Here is a 26,056-nt window from a genome sequence, read left to right on the forward strand (position 1 = left end):
TTAAATGAACAAAAATGAATGGGAAAAAGTTTGGGGGAATAATATGGGGATGGAAAATGACATTCCGTCAATATATGTACACATCACCAGATGTCAAATCATCAACTTTTTAAAACCTTTGATACACATTTTAACATGGATAGTTTTTTTTTATACAGTTTATCTCAATGTGTTGATAATATATGATAGAGCAATAAAGCAATTTAACTAACATGCGATATCAAGTACAATTGTAATTGAGAGCAACCATGGTCAAATTTTGCATTTACAACAATAGAATTAGTAGCCAGTAGGAGAATAATAACAACTTAAAAACTCTAGAGTATTACAAGTTAATGACTGCTAGATAATAATAAATAAACACATACATTTAAACTATACAAACAATCCATAAACCTGGATTATAATGCTAAAATTATACATGATGAGTGTTAGTAGAATGTCCATTTAAAGGACCACCCTAAAGAATTTAGAGCGACCTGAAAGATCCAAATAACCATTCGTCTTCATGTACGAGGTGGAACAATTGGGAGTTTTTTGAAAGAAAAACCAAAAAGAAAAAAAAAATTAATGAAAGATAATTCAATTGTATGGAAATTTCCTCTTCTTTTTATACTACACATCTTGAAAGAAAAAACAAAAAACGAATCGCCACATCACATAAAATGGTTCACGCACGATTCATTGACAATAATGCAATCAAAATAATAATTACATAATATAATAATATATATCTCTATTAAACTCTATTTAAACAAAGATAAACTTTTCATTCTTTTCCTCTTACTCCAATGTCCATTATCCATTTATAAGTGCTGTTATAATTTTACATTATGCGTTTCACTTATAGACAACCAAACAAAAAGAGATCAACATATGTTGCTAACCATAGTGGAAGGAAGTCGTAGTAATATAATGATGGATTAGCTCAAAAAAATTCATTGACTAGCTACCCTCCCCAATTATATATGTATAACTTCACGAGATCAATGTATACTTTTATTTTCGATTAAAAAAAAAAGAAGAAACCTTAGGCAAGGGTTGCAAAAGAAAAAAATAACGACGGCAGCAGGACTCGAACCTGCGCGGGCATAGCCCAAAAGATTTCTAATCTTTCACCTTAACCACTCGGTCATGCCGCCAGCAAATCCAGTTGGTAAATTCAACTCGGACAAACGAAGCAACTCGTTGGAAGTAGAATCCCTATGGTATGTTTTGTTGGTCTATTATTTAATAATTGAAACATTTCAATACGTTGGATTTTTATCATTATATTCAAGACAATACACTCTAATTTATTCAATAGCACTTCCTTTATTACACCAAATAGATCATTGGTGTATTCATTCACAGTTTTGATGAATTATTATGACAATGTTGCAAGTATGGAAAATATCATTGAAACTTCGCTAAAAATTCATACTAAAAAAGTTTAACTTAATCAAAAAAAAAAAACGCGTTCATTATATCGACATACTTAAATCATCCTAATCACATATATTATTTATGTTGTTCTTGTTGTTGTTCTTCTTCTATAATCTAGTTAAAGTATGGATGGCATAATGCTTTCTTAGCACTGATTCTTTTACTTGGATCATAAATCAAAAAGTTTTGAAGCAAATCAATACCATTAGCATCTAAAGAAGGAACAACTTCTTGTAAATCTCTTGGTTTCCATTTAGGGAAACTTTCTTTAAAATCAGGAAGATATTGGATATCAGGCCAAGTAGTTTCATTAGGAGTACCAAGTACTCTAAAAATTCTAAAAATTTCATCAATTTCACTATCACCGGGAAAAATTGGTTTTCTATTACACATTTCAGCAAATATACAACCAACTGACCACATATCAACACCAGTTGAATATTGTTTACCACCAAGTAAAATTTCTGGAGCTCTATACCATAATGTAACAACTTCATGAGTATATGCACGTAATGGAACTCCAAATGCTCTAGCTAAACCAAAATCAGCTAGTTTTAAATTACCTTCTTTATCAATTAATAAATTTTGTGGTTTTAAATCACGATGTAAAACTCTATGAGAATGACAATGTTTAATACCTTTAATTAATTGATTCATAAATTTTTTAATCATATCTGAACCTAATCCAACTCCAGCAGGAATACTTTCCATATATTTTTTTAAATCTAAATCTAAAAATTCAAAAACAAGGTATAATTTATGAGAATCAGAATGAATAATATCATATAATCGAACAATATTATCATCTTTCATTTCTTTTAATAATGATATTTCTCGAATTGCTGTACTTGGTACTCCTTCATCTTCTGATTCTAATCTAATTTTTTTCAATGCAACTACTCTATTGTTATGTTTTGTATCTAATGCTTTATAAACAACCCCATATGTACCTTCTCCTACTTTTTCCTGACGTTGAAAATCAGATAATTCAACCATTTTCTATATGTATATTCTATCCGTTGGATAGTAATGTTAGTATCAAATCAAAGTCATATATCTCACACACACACATTCACATTCACATCAAAGATACATACTATTACTAATTAGACAATATTAAAAGAACGAACGCGTAGTTGTCTCCTTTACTTCCTTTATTCTTGTTGGGTTTTTGAAATTCTAAAGAATTGCTATTCTATAAAGTAGGAATTTTTTTATTTTTTTTGGTTTAACAACAACAACAATTTTTTTTCTTTTTTGGTCTTACTGTAGTTTGTTGTTGTTTATTACATTTTGTCGTGTAAACAGTTAGAAAAAGTAAAAAAGGAAAAGAAATCTATGATGAAACATTGTACAGAATGCGGTCGTGTACTCAAGGTCAAACATTCTTGTTTTTACACTGTGCGTACAAACGCGCGCGTTCAAATGAATTAAACCTGAAATAGGTTGTTGCTATTCTGTGATACTAAATTTAGCAGCACCACACAGAGACAAACCAACAACAAATCATCAAATCATCAAATCAAACAACAAACAACAAACACTTCTTGCATTGTTTAAAATTCTCATGCAGCTTATCAATGACGTAGTCACTAGTCTTCTCGTATAAAACTACAATAGTTCATGTCTTCTATTTTTTTCTTTTACCCCATACCAAATTAAAAATACTATACTCATGATCTAAATACCACACATAAACTATAATTGAAAATAAAAAACTAAAAATTATTAACAATAATTATAATAATAATAATAAAAAAAAAAAGACATCATGATTATAAAAATGATTTTTCCTTTATTTTTTTTTGTTTAATCACATTGTTCTGTAAGACTATTTCATCTAGTCATGTACATGTCCTTCACCAGCTTCACAAACTTTAATTTCTCTACCCCATTCACTATTCAAAATTTGTTTACCAGTTATTCTTCGTTCAGGTTTTGGATCCAATATGGAATAAATAACATTTCGACAACGTGCTCTCTTCAAGCTTTCAATTGGTTCATATCCAGTGGATTCTTTTCTCTTGACAAGATACTCTTCAAAAAATTCATCCTTCGTTGGATCAGCCAATTTCCACAACTGACGACCAGTTCTCATCGCCATATAAATAACCCCACATGACCAAATATCAACACATCTTGGATCAAATGAATCCTGATTATATTCTTCTGGAGCAATATAAGGAGATGACCCACAAATACCATCTGAATATTGAATCTCTTTTTCCCAAGCCATCTTAAAACATTCACTGTTACCAAAATCAGTAATTTTTAAAACACCATTTTGAGTCAACAATAAATTTTCTGGCTTTAAATCACGATGGGCAACACCCATATCATGCATATAATTAACACCTCTAATCATTTGTTTAAAGAAACAATCTGCTTCAGCATACTCCAATTTACCAGCAGCAATAATCAAGGTGTAAAGATCACCACCTGAACAAAATTCCATAACTTCACAATAATCACCCTTGGCATCCTTTAATAAATCCAAAGTATCAATAATATTATTGTGTTTCAACGATGATGAAATACAAAATTCAGAAGTCAATCTTCTGTTATACTTCTTTTCACTTTCATTTGGTCGACGTTTAAATTCCTTGACAGCAAACAATTTCTCTGTAGGGGATGAATCCACTTTCTTATGAGAGATTCTGACAACCCCAAAGGAACCACGACCAATAACCTCTTGACATCTACCATACTTTTCAGCAAATGACCGACAATCAGGTCCAGTAGCTGCATTGACATTAGCAGATGATGCCATCGGTGTACTACTACAAACAACTTCAGTAGTTCCTGGTTTATGGTAAGGACTAGTATTGTTCTTCACATGATTGACCAAACCAGCAAATAAAGTAGGCGGTTTCACAGGAGCAGTACTATCTTGTTGTTGTTGTTGTTGCTGTAATTGACTGGTGGATGATTGCATAGCACCTTGTAACAAATCAGGTACTGCACTTTTAGCTTCGTCTCTCAATTTCTTGGCCCCCAAGAGATCCTTCAACATATTAGAAAGCTTTTCTTGACGTTTTGCTGAACGTAAATGATGTTCATGATTACCATTTTCAAGCAACACAAATCTTGGCAAATTGCTTACTGACGGTGTTGATGAAGTTAAACTTGGATTGGAGGAAATGGAATTTGATCTCTGTTTAACAGAGGTTGATCTTGAAACAGGTTGTTTTCTAACAGAAGATGAACGAGAAACGTTTGGAGATGGTTTAGTATTACTAATCTTTTCATTTGAAGTGATTGCCACTGGAACAGCAGGATTTGAGGAGATTTCATGCTTTTTGAGTTCTTTATCTAATGATGACAACAGTAATGGGGATGTTGTAGTTGACGATAAGACATTAGTTGGAGAGTGTGATCTAGTACTAGACAATTTTGGAGATGAATTATTTGAACGTAGACTATTTGTAGTCAATGGTGTTCCTGATTGTTGTTGTTGTTGTTGCTGTTGTTGCTGCTGAGGGCGTTGTGGTTGAGGATGTTTAATCTCTCGCAAAGGAGTGATTATATCGTCTTCATCTGCTTGGGATAGTACGTCTTCATTTTCATGTTCTGGAATGCTAGTGTGACTGGTGTTCTTGTGATTAGAAGCAGGGACTTTTCTCTCTCGAGGTGGAGAAACAGATTTACGTGGTTGTGTAGATGCAGCTGCAGATGATGGTTGGTGATGTTGTTGTTCTTGAGAAGATCTTGATTTCAGTGCTTTAGCCTTTTGTTGTTGCTCTAGTCCCACTAAACTTGTGGACAGGGAGAATATCTTGTTCATCAAACCCATGTTGTTGTATAAAAATGATTTCTAACAATTAATAGGATGGTAGATTAATATAAATGTCTCTCTTTTTTTCTTTTCTTTCTGATATAAATCTGAAAGTACCAATAGAAGTAAAAGCGAATCTCCTTTTTAGATTATGGGAGGATTCTTAAAATGTTCTTTTGATAAGTAGTAGTTTAAACCTTAATTTGAAATCACCAAAATATGTTTTGATTATTGTTGTTGTTGTTGTTCCAAGAAAGCGTGTCGTTTTTTCTTTCTTTCTCTTTGTTCTAGTATAAAAATATCACCTGGGCTCTAAGGTGGTATTTTTTTTTTGCTGTTGTTGTTGTTTTCACAGAAGTAATAATAATAAAAAACAGATGCAAATTAAAAACCGTGATAAACTTATTGAATACTTTCTTCAAATAAAGGAATCAAGCAGAAAGGATTTATAATCAAAAATACTATGAATTTCCAATAATAGTAAAAAAAAAATTTTTTTTTGGGGAGAATTGGAAAATTGGAAACCTGGGATATTTAAATATTGCCTGTATAAATTTTTTCTTTCTTTCTTTCTTTCTTCTTCTCTGATGCAATCCTGTATATAAACACACTGTGTAGCTGTAGTAAAAATTCTTGCCCTTTTTTTTTTTTTCTGCTCTCTTGAGGGATTTTACAGAATTTTTATTTTTGTAGGGGAAAATTTTTTTTTCTCTTTTCTCTCTTGTCTTTTGGCTGAGTTGGTTGAACTAGTGGTGGTTCTGTGTATGATGAATATGATGAATATGATGTGTGTGTTTATGTTTAGTTAGTTTGCAGTGTTTTCACTTTTCTTGTTTTTTTTTTTATTTAATTTTGGATTTCATAAAATCACCGAAGGGGTTTCTTATATGCTGTATGCTTTATATTTAGTTATTCTTAGTTTTGTCTTTCTTTCTTTTTTTTGATAATTCAGAACTTGTAGATTGTTCTTGTAAATTACGAATTGTAGCCCACTCCAAACTATAATTAAGCTGAATTCAATTCAAATATATATATATAGAAAAGTAAATCAACAATATAATAATCCCCGGTTATTTATAGTTCTATTTTTGTAACTGAGTCTTTTTCTGCAAAAAAAAAGGGGGGAAATTGTATTTCGTATACAACGTGATGTATAACAATATGTGATGTAATTGAATTAACTAATAATGTGAGTGTGTAAGAGAGAGAGAGAGTGGAGTTAAGTTTGTTTTCCTCAATGTATCTCTTTCCTTCTCCCTAATAGCAATACGAAAATCTTCTATTGGGTAGTGATAGTGTTATGAAACAAAAGTATCTACAACAAGAAAAAGCAAAAAAAAAACACATAGTAATCATCTGGGTTTAAATAATCAATTGAAGAGTTTACTTTTCTTTTCTTGTAAATAGAGGTTAGACGATGTTCGAACGACGACAACAGTTGACATTGTGATGGGTGTTTAGAAGTAAGAAGATGGCCCATATAAAAAAAAGTCAAATAACTGTTTGTCCTTTGCCAATACTATAGTTGCACACTGTTAACTGTATCACATACTACAAGAATATGTGACCCTTACAAAGTTAACGCACACGGGAGAGGATATTTTGAATAACAACAAAGGAAACATTACTTTGTTATCAATATTATCGGGTAGAGGAAAGAAAACTTAGAAAGGAAAATACAAAACTAAGATACTTGCCATTACCATGATATTACCCGTCTGCCAAAGAAACTTGCAGATGGGATATTGACAATAACAACAACAACAACAGTATCTTCCTGTGTAGAGAAAACTTCCATCCAGAATAGGGGCAATGCTGCTTATGCTCTCGGGTATTTTTCTATATGGCTTTTATTTTTTTTTTTTTGCCTCTTGGTTACCGCCTTTGTAAAAATTATAAAGCACACACTTTGCATCTTTCCGTCCTTCCTTGATTCGTTTAAGCCACTCATTTCTCTCCTATAATGGGAAATTTTTCATTTCAGAATCATGTATTGTTTCCTAATTATCAATATTTCAGATCAATAAAAAAGAAGAAGAAGAAGAAAAAGAAAAGGGTATAAGGTTTATGGTCATCAAATACACATACGTAAGCTTACATCTTGTTGATGATGAAATGAATAATATACACGAAGTGTGTAAGTTAGTGAATAAGTGTGTATAAATGAGCGTGATGACTTTCTAGATAGAGAATTGCGGCCAATTATTGTGCAACAACCAAATTGAAACTAATTACAATAGACTTGAAATTATAAATTCACCAATACAATTGAAACTTCTTCTTTCTTACAGTCATTCAAACTTTCATACCAATAATCAGCCTCTTTTATTATTTCTTGTTTTAACTATTACAAGGTTTTTTTCCGTTTTTCCTTTTCTTTTTTTCTGTTTTTTCTTTTTTCTTTGGGTTGAATTTGTAAGAAGAAATGATCAATAAATTCTATTCCATATGGTTTATGTAATAGAATTATAGACGATAAAGACCAAATTCTACGCATCACATCTATAACAAACACAGCCTTATCTATGTTGTAAAGACAATAACGATCGAAGTCATTGAAAATGGAATTTTATTTTTTACCTTAAGTTGTATTAAATGAACACCTCATTTTCAGTTAGAGAATTATATCGGTGTTTTCTTACAAAATAGTGCAAATTTAAAGTGATACAAATTCTGTATGGTTTACATTTTAGGCAATTGAAAAATTGCGTTCAAATAAAATACCAATGCGCACGAACCGAAGTATTTAGACAAACAAGGAAAGTCGGGAATTGATCATTCTTGTTAATTAAATAAGTATACATAGTTAATTACTAAGATTAGTAAGTACAACCACTCTTGTGATAATAATCGTACTGTGAATAGTTTTAGTCTCCCCAAAAAAACACTACTGTACAACTTGATGTGATGAATTAACTCCCCTTGTGAGTTGGCTTTTTTTTTTCTCTCTCTCTCTCTCGATGACGTAAGTGACGGTTATATCGGTCTTTAGTAGTAGTAGTAGTAGTAGTAGTAGTAGTAGTAGTAGTAGTAGCCTACACTCCTACAGACACTTTCCGCCAGTAGAAACTCATCAATAGAATTCCCTATCTTGGCATTAAACATTAGTACAACTCTCCACATCATCAATCAACAACTAAAACAAGAAACACTATGACATTCTACATATACTCTAATGTTGTATTTCAATCTGATTACTAATAATTTTCACACAATGGAAAAATTATTCAATGGTGTCACGTGGGGGTGATTTACAAATTTGAGAAAATTAACCATCATATCAAGAATCCACTCATGTATTATTTTTGACTCCTGTCCCATCCCTTCCCCCTCATTTTTGAAGGAAAATATAAAAACGTGGAGTCCAATATTGTAAGGTCCCATGGATCAACTGGTGATTAAACAAAGAAACAAGAAATTTAAAGTATTGTGTGTGAGTGTTTGGTTTTATTTTATTTAAATTTCGATCAGATAATTTTTGTTATATTCACCCATGTGGGCCAGTAGTTACTTCGCAATGTAATAGGTTTAATATTTTACAATAACAATAATAATAAAGAGCAAATAATTAAAATCTATAAACTAAATTAATGTCTCATTCAATTCATATTCTTAGATAGTTACCCCAGAATTGATTCCACTCATATAATTTTTCAAATGGCTTAATAAAGGTACCGGTAGTGTATAACACAACATTTTTTTTTTTTTTGCAACTTTGTCCCTTGGATAACAAATTAAAAGACACACAAAATAATAGTAATATTCATACTGAAGGTAGAGAGTTCCAAATGAAGGTTTTTTTTATTTATTTATTTATTTATCAGGAACATTTTAGTTAAATTGACACGTTTTTCTATTCTTTCTAGAAGATGGAATTGGTCTATACGACGATTTAGCAATTATACCTAAAGTTTTAATTTTTTGACGTGAAGATGGTGCCTTATTGCTTAAACAAACCAACAAAAAAAAAAGAATGTTAATTCAAAACAATAATCATATTTCGGATAAAACGTGTATTATTTATATACATATGAAATAAAGAATTCTATGGTATTACTTTTAGTATTTTAGTTTTTTTAAATTCAACATCATGTGAGAGTGAATTCACTAAATGAAAATGAAAAAAAAACATGAAATAGAGAGGAAATACTAAAAGATGCGAGTCGTTCATGTGGTAACTAAAAGTAAGATGATTATGCTAAATATTACGCCAAACAGTTACGTTGATTTATCAGATGAATTTCTTATTAGTAATTTCTATTCTTAATTCAGTTTTCTTGTTACTCCATAAATTATGCAACAAGCTACAGATTCATTTAATTTGAATAATTTTTGGGTTTTTTTCTTTATGCCATTTTCTCAAGGTTTATTGTTATTATTGTTATCGTAGATTACAAAATTTTTTTTTAGAAAAGCCACAAACTAAAAAAAAAAAAACTACCAACCGCTTATTCATATTTCATGTTATTGTAACCTTTCGCCAAATGCATTCTATATTGATGCAGTAAACACAAACACATTAGAATTTATAATCAAATACATTCACCTCTCATGGAATCCTATAATTAAATGAACCCTTTATTCAAAGTGATAAAAATAGATCATCAACTTCGCCACTTGGAACCAAGAAACTTGAGAAAATATTATCAAGAATTATTGCAAAAAAAAAAAAGAAAGAAAGATCCTCCATGCATATAAGATGAATAAGATAAACATGAATAAACAGTGTGAGATTTAAAACATAATAAATTATGCTTATTTAGTTTCTAACTGCAATTGCAAAAACAAACAAAACAATCTAAATTATCTATTTTAATTTCATTTTTAGAATATGAACCACGTTGTTTGCATATTTGTATATGTATCTTCCGTATTTGTGAATTAATACTTTATGAAACATACCCTTACATTGAATACCCTCTTTATTTCCTCTATTTTAATTAAATATAAATATAAATTGATATTTCCCTCTTTATTTAAAATTTCATAAAACTAACTAATCATGATCTTTTTATTTAAAACTTAAATAATGTTGTTCTTTTCAATATTGCTATTCTATTTATCAACAACAATAACTCTAGTTAATTCAATTCCTACATCAAGAAGAAGACTTAATTCTCATCGTCGATTAAAAACCAAGACTACTAATAAAAACAACAACAATAATAATAACAATGGGAATATTCTTGATAATGTTGATTTATTTTATGGTACTGAATCAGGAGGACATATGTTTCCTGGGATTTCATTACCATTTGGAATGATTAAACCAGGAATTGATGTTTCTGATTCAACATTTGGTGATTCATATAGTGGATATGCACCAAATGGAAAAATCATTGGTATTTCAATGATGCATGAAAGTGGTACTGGTGGAGCACCACAATATGGAGTTATTTCTCAATTACCATTTACTGATGAATCTATTGATGATGAAGTATTGAATTCAAATTCAGAATTTGGTTTAGAAAGATCAAATATTGATAATTCTACAATTGGTGTTTATTCTGTTTCTACTAAAAATGTTAATTTTCAATTTACTAGTGATGAAAGAAGTGCAATGATTAGATATAAATATAATATTGAACAAATTGAAAATGTTAGAATTTTAGTTAATGTTAGTCATCATTTAGGATCTCCTGGACGTCCATGGTGGACTCAAAAATTTGTTAATGGTAGTATTGAAATTTCTGAAGATTCAAATGATAATAAATATACTGGATATACTACAATTAAAGGAGGTTGGGGAGGTCAAGATCCTTGGACAATTTATTTTTGTGGTGAATTTAATCATAAATTTATAAATAAATTTGGATTTATAAATGATGAATATCATCAAGAAGATGATAAAATTACATCTGATCAAAATTCAATGGGGATGATTTTTGAATTTAATAAAGATGATTTAAATAATAATGGTGAATTAATTAGTAGAATTGGTGTTTCATTTGTATCCACTACTCAAGCATGTTCAAATATTGTCAAACAAACAAATGAATTTGATTTTGATCAAATGATTGATGATCATCGACAAAAATGGAATAATGAAGTATTTAATAAGATTCAAATCGAAGATAATAATCAAACATTAATTTCACAATTTTATACAAATTTATATGGAGTTCATCTTATGCCAACAAATAGAACTGGAGAAACACCACCAAATTGGTCCAATAAAGATTCAAATCTTGTTTATTATGATGATTTTTTCACTATTTGGGATACATTTCGTTCATTAAATCCTTTAATTAATATAATTAATCCAACTAGAGGTTCAGAAATAATTCAAGCAATTGTTAATATTTATCAAAATGATGGATGGACACCAGATGGTAGATCAGCTAATCAAAATGGTCGAGTCCAAGGAGGCACTAATTCAGATATTTTAATTGCTGATGCATTTCTTAAAAAAATTCCTAATATTGATTGGGAATTGGCATATAAATCAATGATTAATAATGCAGAAAATCAACCTCCATATTGGTATGATTCATTTGCACCTGATGCTTCAACAAAACAAGGTAGAGGTGCATTACCAGATTGGTTAAAATATGGTTATATTACTAGAAAATATTCACGTTCAGTTAGTAGAACTGTTGAATATTCATATAATGATTTTGCTATTTCTGTATTAGCTAAAGATTATGGATCAGAAGAAGATTATGAAAAATATTTGAAAAGATCAACTGGTTGGCAAAATTTATGGAATCATGATGCAAAAGCTAATGGATATGATTATAGTGGATTTTTACAACCCAAAAATTCCGATGGTCTGTTTAATTTTGATAATTATGATGCATTAAGTTGTAAAGGATGTTATTGGAATGATGATGAATATGAAGGTAAACCAATTGAATATGGATGGGATGTTCCATTTGATATGAGTACATTAATTTCATTTATGAAAGATAAAGATGAATTTATTCAACGTTTGAATGATATGTATCCATTACATGGTAGTAAAATTGTTGATGTGGGGAATGAACCAAGTTTTTTAACTCCATATTTATACAATTTTGTTAATGAACAATATAGATCAGTTGAATTGATTAGATTTATAATTTATACTTATTTTAAATCGGGGAAAGATGGATTACCGGGAAATTCAGATGCTGGAGCAATGCAAAGTTGGGTAGTTTTTAGTTTATTGGGATTTTATCCAATTTCTGGTACAACCACTTATTTAATTTCATCACCATTTATGTCTAAAGCTAGTATTAATTTAGAAAATGGATCACAAGTTACAATAACTGCTAATAATTTATCACAAGAGAATATTTATGTTCAATCTTTGAAAATTAATGGTGAGGCTTGGAATAAGAATTGGTTTGATCATGATGATTTGTTTGGTGCAAATGGTGGAAGTATTGAATTTGAAATGGGTAATCAACAAACAATATGGGAAACTGGTGATACACCACCAAGTCCAGGACATATTGATAATTAGAAATAGAGCAAAAACAATAATAAATAGGACACATATATTCAAATACCAATTTAGACAACAAAGTACAGATATCACTAAGAAAGAAAAAAACACTGAATTTCTCTAAACTATGGATTCACACCATTCACTTTAACAACTTATTGTTGTATAACTCATTGTTGTATAACTCATTATTGTATAACTCATTGATTATTATGATTATGATTATAATTATTGGTGTTGTTTCTTGATATTTTAAATTCCTTATCATTAATAAAACATTTAAATGATTTTAATTTCAATAAAATGTTTATCTTTGTTTCAATTCCATGAAAATTTTTATTAACTCCACTTAAAAAAATCTTATCTCTTAAATAATTGATCAATTCTTCAAATGTAATATATAAATTAGGTGGTAATTCAAAAAATTTCCCATTATTATTCAATCCTCCATTCCCATTAACTCCATGAGATAAATCCTTTGATTGATATAAAAACAACAAATCAACATTATATTTTTCAACTCCACGAAACATTTCAATGTTTATTTTGCAATTATAAATTTTCCTTCTATTATTATTACTATTATTGTTGTTGTTGTTATTGTTGTGGCTGTCATTTATATGATAATATTTACTTTCTTCATCTTCTTCTTCATACTCCTCTTCCTCCACTGCACTATTACTATTTGAATGTGCTCGATCTCGATTAATGGAAATTTCTTGATTAATTATACCAGATGAACTAGAATCAGAATATGAAGTATCTGATTCATCACTTGAATAATTAACATCTTTATTTAATAATCCTAATCATTTCAATCTATGAATTATTTTTCTACCCAATTCATCAATTTTAGAATCTTCTTCATTTCCATTTGAATTTCCATCACTATCACTACTACTGCTCGAAGTAGATATAATTGGTAATTGATGTGAATGATATGATTCATTAATATTAATTGATGCTGATGATGATGATGATGTACATGATGAAGATATATGAGTTTTTGGAAAAGGAATATTTGTAGGTAGTTTTAATTCATCATTTGTTTTAAATGTAATTATTTTCGTGAATATTTTATCATTTGAACGTGAATCAATTCTTGAATGTGCAGCTATAATATTAGTTTTCTGTGTAGTCATATCAAATTAGTTAGTTAATTCCACCTCTTGATAATTCTATCTTATTAAACTAAATAAGTGAAATAGAAAACAATTGATATATATATATAAACATATGATTTTTCTTAATAAAAGAAAAATGTTAAAAAAAGAGAAAAAGTATTAGAAATTTATCTGTTTGATATATTATGTCGCTTTAGTAATTTTTTTTGACTTTACTTTTTTTTTTTTTTTGATATCTTATTTTCTTTGAAACTCTTTTTGGTTTTAGTTTGTTGTTTGTTGTCCTTATGGTTCTATCTTTTAATGGTTGTTGTTGTTGTTGATTTAAAAATTAACTTCCCATGTTAAATTTCATCTTAAAAAGCTTAAACTTTAAACTACATGAGCAAAAAAAAAAAAATATATAAAGAATAATTTATCAATCATGCTACAAGTGCAAAACAAAACGCACACACCAGAATAATTTACATTTGATAGCCCTATATCTAGCACGTGATACCAGTACACAAAGTCGGATTTAAATTAAGATTACATCAGAGTATTTTCCGTGGTTTCTGCACGTGATGTGAAGACTTCTTCATCCTCCTCCTCCTCTTCTTCTTCTTCTTCTTCGGTTTCTTCAGGTATATTTGATAAGCTACCTTCATTAGCAGTTCCAGTTGTTTCATCTCCATCAACTTCATTTTGAATTTCCTGTTCTTCATTATGAGGCGGAATTGGTTTCAAAATCGGTCCTTCAATAGCTTCAACTTCAAATTGATCTTCACTACTATCTTGTGCTTCCTGTCCACTATTACTATCATCATCATCATCAACTTTATTTTCATTCAATCCAGTTGAATTCCTTCCAGTACTTAATTTAGCACCAGCACTTTTATGTACTTGTTGATTTCTATCAATTCGATTACGCAATCCTCCGGTATAAGCATATCCATCATCTTCTAGTCCAACAACTTCAATTGATTCTCCATAATCTTCATCAGCTACTGGTTCTTCATTTTGAAGATCACCTTCAATACTTGTAACAACATCAGGATTTCTTTGAATTTCTTGAAACTGGGATTCTGCAAGTCTTCTTTCTGCCAATAATCTTTGCTGTTGTTGTCTAAGGAATCTTTCACGTTGAATCTTCTGCAGAATTCTTGATTTCGATAAATTTGGAAGTACATCAGGAATGATTACACCTGTTCCATAATTTTCAACCTGTCCTTTAATACCATTATCACTTGTACTATTAGAATTACTGGCAACATTTGTATTTATTTTAGTATTCAATTGATCTTGTACCCTATTTGAATTTGTTTTCTTTATTTTGTAACTATCAATTGATTTCTCATCAAAATTTGGTACTTTTAATATAAGATTAATCAAACTCAAATTAATCCCCATCCAAATCCCCACACCAGCACCTATAATTAAACAAGCACCAACATAATGAATCCCAGTAATTAAAAACAAATTAATTTGATTAATTTATCCATTGTTCATTTATCTCTTATTTTAAAATCTTGTAATTCTAATAAAATAAATCAAGGGATCTAAAAATGGGTATTTTAATAAATGGAATATAAATCGTGATCTTAAATGCCAATTGAAGTGGGATGATGATTGTATGAAGTACCACCTGATTGATTAGTCTATATAGAAATGTCACTGGATAAAACAAGACTAATATTGTAGATGTGATTATCGACATGTCTTATATGTTGATGAATTTTATTAATGATTGTATAAAAAGTTGTCCAATTGGTTGCAAGAATATATATATATATATATTTCTTTAGGTTGGGTAGGTGGAGAAGAATAAAGTTGGGTCTAAGTTTTCGCTTGCTCTGGATGTATTTTTTTTTTTCTCTCTCTGTCAATGACATTTCCCTGTGATAAATCATCACACTTGACCAGTCACCACTATACGATCAACAAATCTATTTTTCATTTACAATCAAACAAGCTCCCAACAGACTTAAAGATAATACAAAACAGACGACTAAAAATACAAAAAATGATTAACACTATAATAATATATATGTATATATATATATATATATATATAAAAGTAAACGACAATTTAACCCAAAGAAATTAAACATTAATGTTATAAAGAAGAAAATAAGATATAATAAAATATAAGAAACATAAAAAAAAAGAAGAAAAAACCCCCAAAAATTATTAAATAAAAATAAAAAGAAAAATAAAAACTTGATCTAAAAAAGAAGAAATCATCATCATTATGATAACATACTTAACGGAGCAGATGTATTGTTATCAATACTTGAACTGTTTTCATCACCTCTATGTGATGGTTGATTATTTTTGTTACTATCGGTTTTATTATTGGCATTATTGGCTGTCAAACTTTCATCATTTTCTTCACCAACCATGTTTGGGATAATTGCTGATTCTTGCAATTTCGATTTATCATGTTGGGACTTGATATAATCAATGTAGTAATTTCCAAAAACACTCCAATGAAATTTAACCAAAGTAGATATTCTTGATGCAATGTTCTTTAACTCTGTTGAACTGTTATTATTGTTACTGGCATTGGTGTTGCCATTACTACTATTGCTATTAGTTACAGTGGAATTGATACTAACATTTGAACCTGTAGTACCAAAATTGGTTGAATTCTTTGAATCAATAATTAAATCTTCAGTTTCAATCATGGTGGAGATTTCGTTTGTCAATTCTTTGAAAATCTTAATTTCCATTAATCCATAAACTTCAGAATTTGGTTGAATATGTTTCATTAACCAATTATGACTGAATTCAATTAAACTAGCATTGTCCTTTTGAGTGTTGTTCAAATTTTTAACCAATTGCAATGAGATGGCTGAAATGTTTTTGGTCCATTTAATGTTACCATTATCATCAGTGACAATAGCCAAAATTTCTTGTTGAATCTTAGCAATATTAGCAGGCATTAGCAAGCTAGTGGAGCTTTTTGAATTAATAACCAATTGCTTGTACAAAACAACACACAATTGAACACAAACCAATTGACGAACATCAGCTCTCAATAAAACCAATCTGGTGTGATCAAAAGCCAATGTTGATGGAAATTCAGTAGCCATTTGTCTGCAACTCAACAAATCAATGATAGAAGAAATGATAATTGGCTTCAAGCTAGAGTCATTAATTTCAACTTCTTGTGTAATCTTCTTGACAAAATTTTTGTAAAACCAATTCAAGGAATCATTAATGTTAATTTTAGAATGGTTAATCAAAGTTTGGAAATAATCCTTTTCAAAATCAACCGCAGTTTCAATTAAAACAGGACGTAATATTCTAATTTGATGATTAGCAACATCCAATTTCATAGCTTCTAAAATTTGGAAAATCATTCTTAAACCATTAACCAAATAGGAAACATTATTGAAATTGTAAGCATCAACAAATTTTTCAATCATTTCCACAACCCATTGATCTCTCATTGGGGCACAATGCAGTTTAAAGACATCACCCAACCATTGACTCATTTCAACAAAATCGAATGAACCATGCTTTAATTGTTGAACCAATAATTCAATATCCATGATTTCTCCAACATGTTGACGATCTTTGGTTGGCAATAAGCTCAATAAAATATCTCTCAAGGTTTGAAATAATATAGGCAAACGATTGATTTTAATATCTTGAGGTTTCAAATCTTTGGTGAAAAATTGTTGACATTCCTTTTGAATTTCCATCCAGTATTTATCAATAATTGACTTCTTACGCTTTCCTCTTTCTCCATCCAAGTTTGGTCTGAATTGTAATTGAGGGTCAAATAGGATATCATGTCTCAACTGGGGATTTTTCAAAATTTCATGTAAATCAATTTCCTTCAAGGAATGGAGGTTAATAGGAGGAAGGGGTGGAATAGCTTGTGATGATGATGACGATGATGTAGATGATGTGTTTGATGCAGATGAAGATGATGCGGTGGCTGTGTTGTTATTATTACCAAAGAGATTTTGGTTGTTATGATGATGATGATGGTGATGATGATTCTTCTTTCTCAAATGAGGGTAAAAAGATGCAGATGACGACGATGTGGCGTTAAAGTTAATGATTGGTAAGGATCTTGAACGGAATTTTCGAATGAATTTAGGAGGTTTTGCAGTAGTTGTCACTGATGAAGCTACTAAAGCAGGGTTGACAGTAGTAGTGGTAGTGTCTAATCTTATGCGTTTTGAAGAATCCGTTGAGGTAGGCGAGTTGCGTTTGATGGATGTATTTGTGGTAGTTGTATTGTTTGTGGAAACTATTGATGGAGATGGATTAAAACAAACTTGTCTAAACTCTGTCGAACTTGTTGTAGTTGAGTCATTTGAAGACGGAGGTGTAGCATGTGAATTTGATGATGTAGAATTTGTTGTTGATGGGTTAGATGGATTGGTTGGAACGCCCGCAGAAGCAACAACTGCAGCAGATAAATCAGTTGGTGGTTGTTGCTGAGGTTGTTGTTGAGGTTGTTGCTGTTGAGGATTAGTAGTCATAATTCTAATATTGTAATTATGTGATGAGATGTGATGTGGCAATAGATTTAATTGTCTTTCTTACTTGGTTTTTATATAGAAAAATTAAAAAAAAAAAAAAATCAAAGGGAATTTTTTTTTTATAATTTGATGAACTAGCAGGAAAGGGAAATATAGGGGATTTTAATGATGGATATGTATTCCTCTCTCTCTTTAAAACAATATTATTTTGATAGTACTATCTTTTGTTATGATTAATTAGAAAACAAAAAAATGATGGTCCAATAGTTAATACAAAAAAAAAGGGTTGTAACGAAGTTGCTGTTTTTTTTTCTGTTCTCTCACTTTTTTTTTTAATTAGTTTGTTGAAAGTTGAACTGATGTGTAAAAATGTGTGTGTGGTGTGTGTGAGTGAGTGAATGTGTGAATGGAATGAAATTGGTGGTCGTGTACTTGTAGTCAACAAATTTCCTTTCTTTTTTTTTCTTTCTTTTTTTTTTTTTTTTTTCTCACTCTTTAATTAAAATATAAAGATAAAAAAAAAAAAAATTTCCTATTAGTGTAATTTGGGATAAAAAGGAAAATTTAATTAAATATTGGGATTTATACAAAGTCTGATGATTTTTTTTCAAAAAAAATTATTGATATAAAATTCTTTAAATCCAAAGTTATTATGCTCTATAATGTTATGGATGAGTTCAACAACAACAAAAAAAAAAAGACTTAGAATGATATTATATTCTCTTGATGGCCAAAAAGAAAAAAAAAAATTATGGTATGGGCAATGAATGAATAAATAGATAATTAATTATGTTTCGTCTAACAAAATTAACAAATGCAGGTTTATATAAAACAACAGACAACAGAAAAAAAAATTAAAAATTATATGGGATTTATATATAAAAGGTCTGTTGAGTATTTCCCTCTGTGGTAAAAATGAGTGATTTGAATAGATCTGTTATGTTATGTTATGCTATGTTAGGTGAATGTTAGTGTTGTAGTGTAGTTCTTTTTATGTATGAATCTTTATGGATCCTGTGGTGAAACAACAACTAATGATGTATGGAAGGGTTGGTTGTTGTCCGTATAAACTGTTGATAAGGTTGAACAGGAAATCTGTGTGGTCAAAATTTTTCTTCTTCTTCTTCTTCTTCTTGTCTTTTTTTGCAAATGGAGTTCTTTTGTTCTTATTAAATAATTAGTTGACTATGTAGTGTACCTGTGCCCACTTTTTTTCTTTTTCTTTTTTTCTTTTTTTTTTCCCACTTAACTACACCCCCCAAAGGGAAAGAAAAAAAAAGAAATCATTTCCCACCCACTCACTTACACAGAAACAAAAATAAAATAATAAGAAAAAAGAAATTCCCTTTCCCGCTTGGGGGTGCATAATCTAATTTCTCTTTCTCTTTTATTACCAGAGTGAGAAATACATATAAATATATATATCTCCATCAAAGGGTACATCATATATTCCAAGATCCGGATATGTACTTTTGGATGGATGGCAAATTATCATGGGTGGTTACTGGATTGAAACTGCACAGGTCATGACTAATGATATATAGACAATTAGACACCATATTGTCTGCTTTATTCCCGTGCAATGTTACAAATATGTATGGGGTTTGAACAGAATTCCGGGTTAGTAAGCAGTCGTTAGCAAAAATGTTAAATGTAGCAGAAATGCACCAACCCACTTACTCACTCGCTCACATATCTAAATATAAAAGCCATTTCTCACTAAAGTAAGAGTCAACAACAACAACAGCAATCACTCATGGAATGCAATACAAAAGCTCATTTTCTACTCCCTGTTTCATTTCATGTTGATTAAAGTTATGAAACTCATTATGTTCATATTAGAAAATGTGAATAATATATATAAATTTAAAAGATTAATATCAAGAACCCCCAGTACATCCAATGAGAGACAAAAAGAAAATACTAGGAATTTTACATGTACGTAGAAGGAAAAATGAAAAAAATTTAAGATGTGAACAATGGGAGTATGTGAATTTTAACAGATATGCATTTACTGCTTGTTGATTTGTTGTGTGTGTGTGTGTGTGTGTGTGCTTCTTGAATTTTAGGCAGAGATCAACACTGGAAATAATAACTAATTAAACACACACACACACACACAAAGTACTGCAAAAAGTTGTCAAATACAATACCACTTTGATAATGATAATGATAATAAGAATAATAATACTCAATACATTATACATTTACGATCATGATTAAAAATTTCGTTTCAGTTAGTTAAATTCCTATTTGAGTAGCAGTCATTGACAAATATACACAATTGATGATAATCTATGTTGCAGATGAAATGAAATACAAGATCTTCTCTTCTATCTATTATTCTCAAGATTGAAATGAGGATTGGCAGTCTTAATTTCTTGTAATTTCATTCATATCATCACCTCTCGAAGATTTGTTTATTTATTTTTACTAAAAATAATCGCAATCTTAAATGTGTTCAAAATGTCATTTCATAATTTCTGCAGTCTAACTATGATTTCAACTGCCTCCTTCTCTTTCTCCTCCTCCTCCTCTTCTTCCCCCTTCCTCTCTTACAGTTATTTCTTTTATTTGCTTTTGCTTTTTCTCGGTCATAAAAAAAAAATAAACAAATCATCAATTGCGCAACACGTCTTTCTTGGTTTGGTGGCTAAATTGCAATGGCAATCCGTCAAATCCTTCCGCTAAGCAATTTTTTGTTCAATAAGAATGATACAACGAATGGCGATGGCGATAATAGTGACGGTGAAGATGATTTTGATGATGATGAGTGACGTAGATTCAAGTGGCAAAAGCTGTTAAGATTTCAAAGTGCAAAAACATTACAAAGAACAAAAATAAAATAAGTGACGTTCATTCTTTTGCAGTTAGTTGTAGAAAAGAAAAAAGAGTCACTCACACGCCATTACTCGCATTAAACACACACAAAACTAAAAATATTCAACTTTTTCTTGCGTGTCAACGCAATGCAGAAATTTTTGGTCGTGTATTCTGACAAAATGAGGGTAATTCCGAAAATTGAAATTTAGAATTTTTTCATTTCAAATCAAAATTCAAAAATGTAAACAAACGAGAAAAATGCGAGGTTTATTTGATTTGATAAGAAACACAGACGCAAATCAAAAAATATATTTTTAGGACCACTTTTTTTTTTACAACCAGCACCTATTTCATCAATTTGCCATCCAAATTCATCAAATGTATCGCCTTTATGATGTCAATTTATCTCAGATAAGTTAAATCAATCAAATAGTTTCCTTTATTGGACTAGTTTACTAACTTTTGCGAATTTTTAAGTGGTTGCCAATAATTTATGGGGATAATAGATCTCGTTACAAAGAGAACCTATCAAAACTATTTATTAGATTTCCTCCACAAGTGATTAGAGAGGTATTCGTAAGTATTTACTGTTAGAATAATCACTTTTATTCAGTTTACTAACGTCTTCTATGTTGTACAAAGCTATAATTTATGTGTAAATGTCCAAAATAGGTACATCTCCATCAAACTAGTCCACTCCATATCCATATGTCTGGCAATCAGGTTGCCAATGATCCATTTATTCTGAAATTGGATGTTTCGGGATTTGAAGTTGATTCTGCTGCACAGATTTTGAACTGTGTCAACAATAATTCCAATCAAGATGATGTTAAAACCCCTTCCAAAAGTGAATATCCATTGAAAGTTTCGAAGTCTTCAGCCAATTCAGATGCTGCATCTAATTTAAATACCATATCACCCAGAATTGATATTTGTGAAAGTTTCCATCCCCTTGTTAAAAGCTTTTTAATGCTTGATGAGATTCAGGACGAGCTTAGAAAGTCACACCCATTGGTTATCGCCTTGATGCTACCACGCTATTAAATAACATGTGAATGATTGCTATAGAGTTGGTTCATAGATTAGATAAAATAGTAGCTATATATTGCCGTTAGATTATTACATGAAATTGATATTAGAGGCTTCTAATTGAATTTGCGATAGCAAATTCAATTGTTTAAGGATGAATCCTGTGTAAGGATGTTGAAAGGAATGAAAGATCTCCCCTAAACTAATTTGCCTTGGCAAATTCGATACCCCATCGATTCTAAATGAATTTGCGATAGCAAATTCCATCGTGTAAGGATGAATCTTGTTTAAGGATGAATCTAAATGAATTTGCGATAGCAAATTCCATCGTGTAAGGATGAATCTTGTGTAAGGATGAATCTTGTTGCTCAGTTTTGCAACACATTGTTTATTTTTTTGATAATGATTCAAATTAATTTCACCATTTCGGTTTTTTCAATTTGAATTTGTGTAATTTTCTGCGGAAAAAGCCAATTTTTTCTGCTTTTCGTTGGAACGCCTTTTTCTTTTTCTTTTTTTTTTTTTTTTTTTTTTTAGTTTAATCCGGAATTAATCCGAAGCAAATGGAAATGCACCCAGTTGTATCAATTCCATATATTGCTTACATAATTCAATGCAAGAATTATTCATCATCGGAAATAACCTTAATTTCCACTGGAATACCGCAGCAATTCAATAAACATCACTTACAAGCCTGTGTTTACAACTCAAGATGAGGAGAATGAACTAGTGGCTCAGTTTGAAATTAAAAATGAAACAGCCCTATAATTTTCTTACTTACTAATCTTACATTCCATTTGATTAACTGACTAACTAAAGAGTTCAACAGAGAAAGAAAATGATCGATGAACAGAGAGCAAAAATAAAAAAAAAAGAAAATCTTAATGTAACATCAAAATAATATTTTTATTCTTCATAATTGAATCGCTAAGACCGATCTTTAATGATATTAGTACAAACTCGGTTTTAAATAAATATAAATAAAAAACTAAAGTGAAAGAGAAGTCAAAGTCAATTTTTTATTATTTTCACTATTATAATATTGTTTAATTCTCGTCATTGGTTATTCTTTTATAAAGTTTTCGATTGGTTAATAATGATGATAATATTTTTTTTTCTTCTTCTTCTTCTTCTCTTTTCCTTCCCTAGGTCGTATTATTTCTAACCGCCTTCTCAGTCTAAATCAGTTATTTAATACTATGGTTATAATTATCAAATAAATTATAAAAAAGAAAAGATAATACTAGTCGCCTTGGTCTACAATTTATTATTGCTACTAGTTGATAACTTGTTTGAACCATGATAGGTTTAATTTATTGATCCAGTTTAGTCTCGACAGGTTGGTTTACATTTCCGTATGTCAGAACAGCTTAGGGATAGAGAAGTGTAAATCCCTTTTTAGGATTTATCGAACGTTAGGTGGGGCAATATATTATCGACACAGCAATTTACCACCTACCCCACAAACAAACAAACAATCATAATAATAATAATATAAACACGCGGATAGTTTTTTCTTTCTTTTTGGGGTATCAGTTTAGTTTGTATATTATGATTGCTCTTTTTATTGAAATATGTAATTATTTTTTAATTTTTTTTTTCTAGTTTTTCTTAAACTTTGTATATCCTTTCAATTGCACCCCTAGTTTAAAAATATATGAGTGGTATTTATAACTAATTAATGGATTACGGCGAACTGAAGACTTTTGGATGGATGTCAAGGTAACGGTTATGATACGTGGTTATAGTCAACAGCGAATGAGACGAGATAGTGCGATCCACTCCATTTTATCAATAACTACAACTGGTGCCATATGCATATCATGCAACATTGCCTCCTTGTGAGAAATCCATAAAAGACTCTCTATCATAATCAGAGAATGATATATCCCGACATTACCCATATTATTTTTCACATTTTATTGTTTTTACTCGTTCATATAGAGTCTCATTGTTTGTATGGTGTTAAATGTAGATTCCTCGTTTTCTTTTTGGCGAACAAATGCGCGGTAAATTTTTTCTTTTTTTTTTTCTTTGTTACTCCTTAGTTTATCACCACCCTCCTCCTGTCCCCCCAAATTCTTGATTGTTGGAATATTATTTGTCCAGATTTGTTAATAAATTCGATTAAAACAGACTTGATTGTTGATAAATTAGGCAAAAAAAACAACTCAAGATGATGAAGGATGAAAAGACATAGGAGCACATATGAAACGTAACATCGAAATGGATAACCAGAAACAATAAAAACAATTAGAACACCCAAGAATGTACATTACTTTACATACCAATTGATAAAGAGCTATCAACAAAGTAAAATGAAACAAATAGAATTCAAATTGCCGTGCGTTATTCACAACCAATAAGACAACAATTGTTTCATTTCATTTCCCTGCCCCCAATAGTTAAAATGCCAAAAGATATTATTATTATCTAAGAAAAAAGAGTAAAAAAAAAATGTTCCCCTTGTTTTATCCTCCCCTTTCCTTTTCCATACCCCCACTCAATTAAATTACATAAAGTTTATTTTTCATGTTGACCAATTAGAAAGATCCATCATATGGTAATACGGAAGACGTTAAACAAAAATGAAAAAAAAAGAATAAGGATAAATGTTCATAATGATAATGTAAAATGTAACGTATTTCTTTTTTTTTTTCTTGCCTAGATTTGACTCTTTGTATGTTTTATTCATAATCCGAATAACTAAAATTATCTTGTCTGTTATTGTAGGGAAGAAGACCACAAATCAAATCAACCATCTTTGACGATTTATGCATGTGTAATTTAAAGTTGAAAACCAAATGGAATTGTTACTGGAGATACCCGTTAATAAGAAACAAAGAAATAGGAAGGAAAATACTACCCGTTGTCTTGTCTTGTTTGAATTATCACAAAGTTAACTAATTACCGTCCATTATCCGGTATAACCTTTGCTATTTCTCATACACAGCTTGTTCTCCCTATTTTACATCATATTTGTTGTAGTCACCACCAATCCTCCCTTTCTTGTGTGCGTGTGTGTATAGTATCTGTAATAAATCGCCTCCTATGGTATAATTTGTTTATTTGTTTATTCCGGAGATGGAATCTAATGTGGGGGGACAATCTTTCGTAATGGAAAAAAAAAAACTTGCAGGTAAGATCAAATGAAATTGATTGACATTACATCATAGAGCACACTGTAATATACGACTTTACTTAATAAAACCACGGAATCTATTAAAAAAAACATCATACATTTACGTATCAAACGGAGAATAGATGTATAAATGCAAAAAAAAAATGAAAATGAAAATGGTTAGGTATCACCATTCATTTCAACCATCAAAAAGAAGTATTGCTTATACGTAATTGCATGTATATATGTGTGGTAGTAATTTCATATTGGTTAGGAGAATTAAATTAAATTCCAGAATGAAATGAAATAATAATAGACAAAAAGAAAACCTTCAAAGCAAGTGGGTTAAATACGTTCTCTCTCTGATAATGAAACTTCACTCCCCCCTATTATCGCCGTATCTTTACTCATTCTCATATTCACTATTTGTGATCTTCTTAATACTACCATGTTTAAAGACATAATAACCTGAGAATGAGAAGCAAACTTCTAGCTTTGTTCATCTTCTACAGCTTCAATCTTTAACAGAATATAATCTTGTTATTATTGGTTCCTTGTCAATTTTCCTCTTCTCATCGTACGGCGAAATAAAGTTGAATGTGCAATTTCCTAAACTATGAGATTCACATTCATATACTCACACACTATCACATTGCCGACCCTGTTATTTTTAATAATAAGTAACTATACATCTCTTTTTTTTTAACATTCTTCAATGTATTTATTTTTGTGAATATTTCATTTGTTAAATAGAATATATGTACAATTCTTATTGTCGAGATGGTATATGCATTGTATATCCTCAACAAGTTAACAAAGATGCAAAAAAAAAAAATATACACAGAGGGG

The 26,056-nt window shown here is 30.0% G+C and overlaps 5 protein-coding genes and 1 non-coding gene across 6 annotated transcripts; 1 reads left to right on the forward strand and 5 right to left on the reverse strand. All coding sequences in view use genetic code 12, as the record gives it.

Annotated features, from left to right (window-relative positions):
* Positions 1–1,060: 1,060 nt before the first annotated feature.
* On the reverse strand, positions 1,061–1,142 carry CTRG_06354. The gene has a single exon. It is a non-coding gene; the product is annotated as a tRNA-Ser (tRNA).
* Positions 1,143–1,539: 397 nt separating this feature from the next.
* On the reverse strand, positions 1,540–2,421 carry CDC28 (cyclin-dependent serine/threonine-protein kinase; the record flags this gene model as incomplete). Its single annotated transcript, XM_002545823.1, has 1 exon — positions 1,540–2,421. One exon carries the CDS (start codon positions 2,419–2,421, stop codon positions 1,540–1,542), a length of 882 nt encoding a protein of 293 aa, XP_002545869.1.
* Positions 2,422–3,265: 844 nt separating this feature from the next.
* CTRG_00651 (serine/threonine protein kinase) lies at positions 3,266–5,218 on the reverse strand (the record flags this gene model as incomplete). The annotated part of the gene is made up of 1 exon (XM_002545824.1): positions 3,266–5,218. One exon carries the CDS (start codon positions 5,216–5,218, stop codon positions 3,266–3,268), a length of 1,953 nt encoding a protein of 650 aa, XP_002545870.1.
* A 5,011-nt stretch (positions 5,219–10,229) lies between these two features.
* Positions 10,230–12,647, forward strand: CTRG_00652 (uncharacterized protein; the record flags this gene model as incomplete). The annotated part of the gene is made up of 1 exon (XM_002545825.1): positions 10,230–12,647. One exon carries the CDS (start codon positions 10,230–10,232, stop codon positions 12,645–12,647), a length of 2,418 nt encoding a protein of 805 aa, XP_002545871.1.
* Positions 12,648–14,281: 1,634 nt separating this feature from the next.
* Positions 14,282–15,142, reverse strand: CTRG_00653 (uncharacterized protein; the record flags this gene model as incomplete). Its single annotated transcript, XM_002545826.1, has 1 exon — positions 14,282–15,142. One exon carries the CDS (start codon positions 15,140–15,142, stop codon positions 14,282–14,284), a length of 861 nt encoding a protein of 286 aa, XP_002545872.1.
* Positions 15,143–15,981: 839 nt separating this feature from the next.
* Positions 15,982–18,234, reverse strand: SOK1 (Sok1p; the record flags this gene model as incomplete). Its single annotated transcript, XM_002545827.1, has 1 exon — positions 15,982–18,234. One exon carries the CDS (start codon positions 18,232–18,234, stop codon positions 15,982–15,984), a length of 2,253 nt encoding a protein of 750 aa, XP_002545873.1.
* Between the last annotated feature and the right edge of the window lie 7,822 nt (positions 18,235–26,056).

The sequence above is a fragment of the Candida tropicalis genome, assembly GCF_000006335.3.
Source record: "Candida tropicalis MYA-3404 genomic scaffold supercont3.1, whole genome shotgun sequence".
NCBI lineage: Eukaryota > Fungi > Ascomycota > Pichiomycetes > Serinales > Debaryomycetaceae > Candida > Candida tropicalis.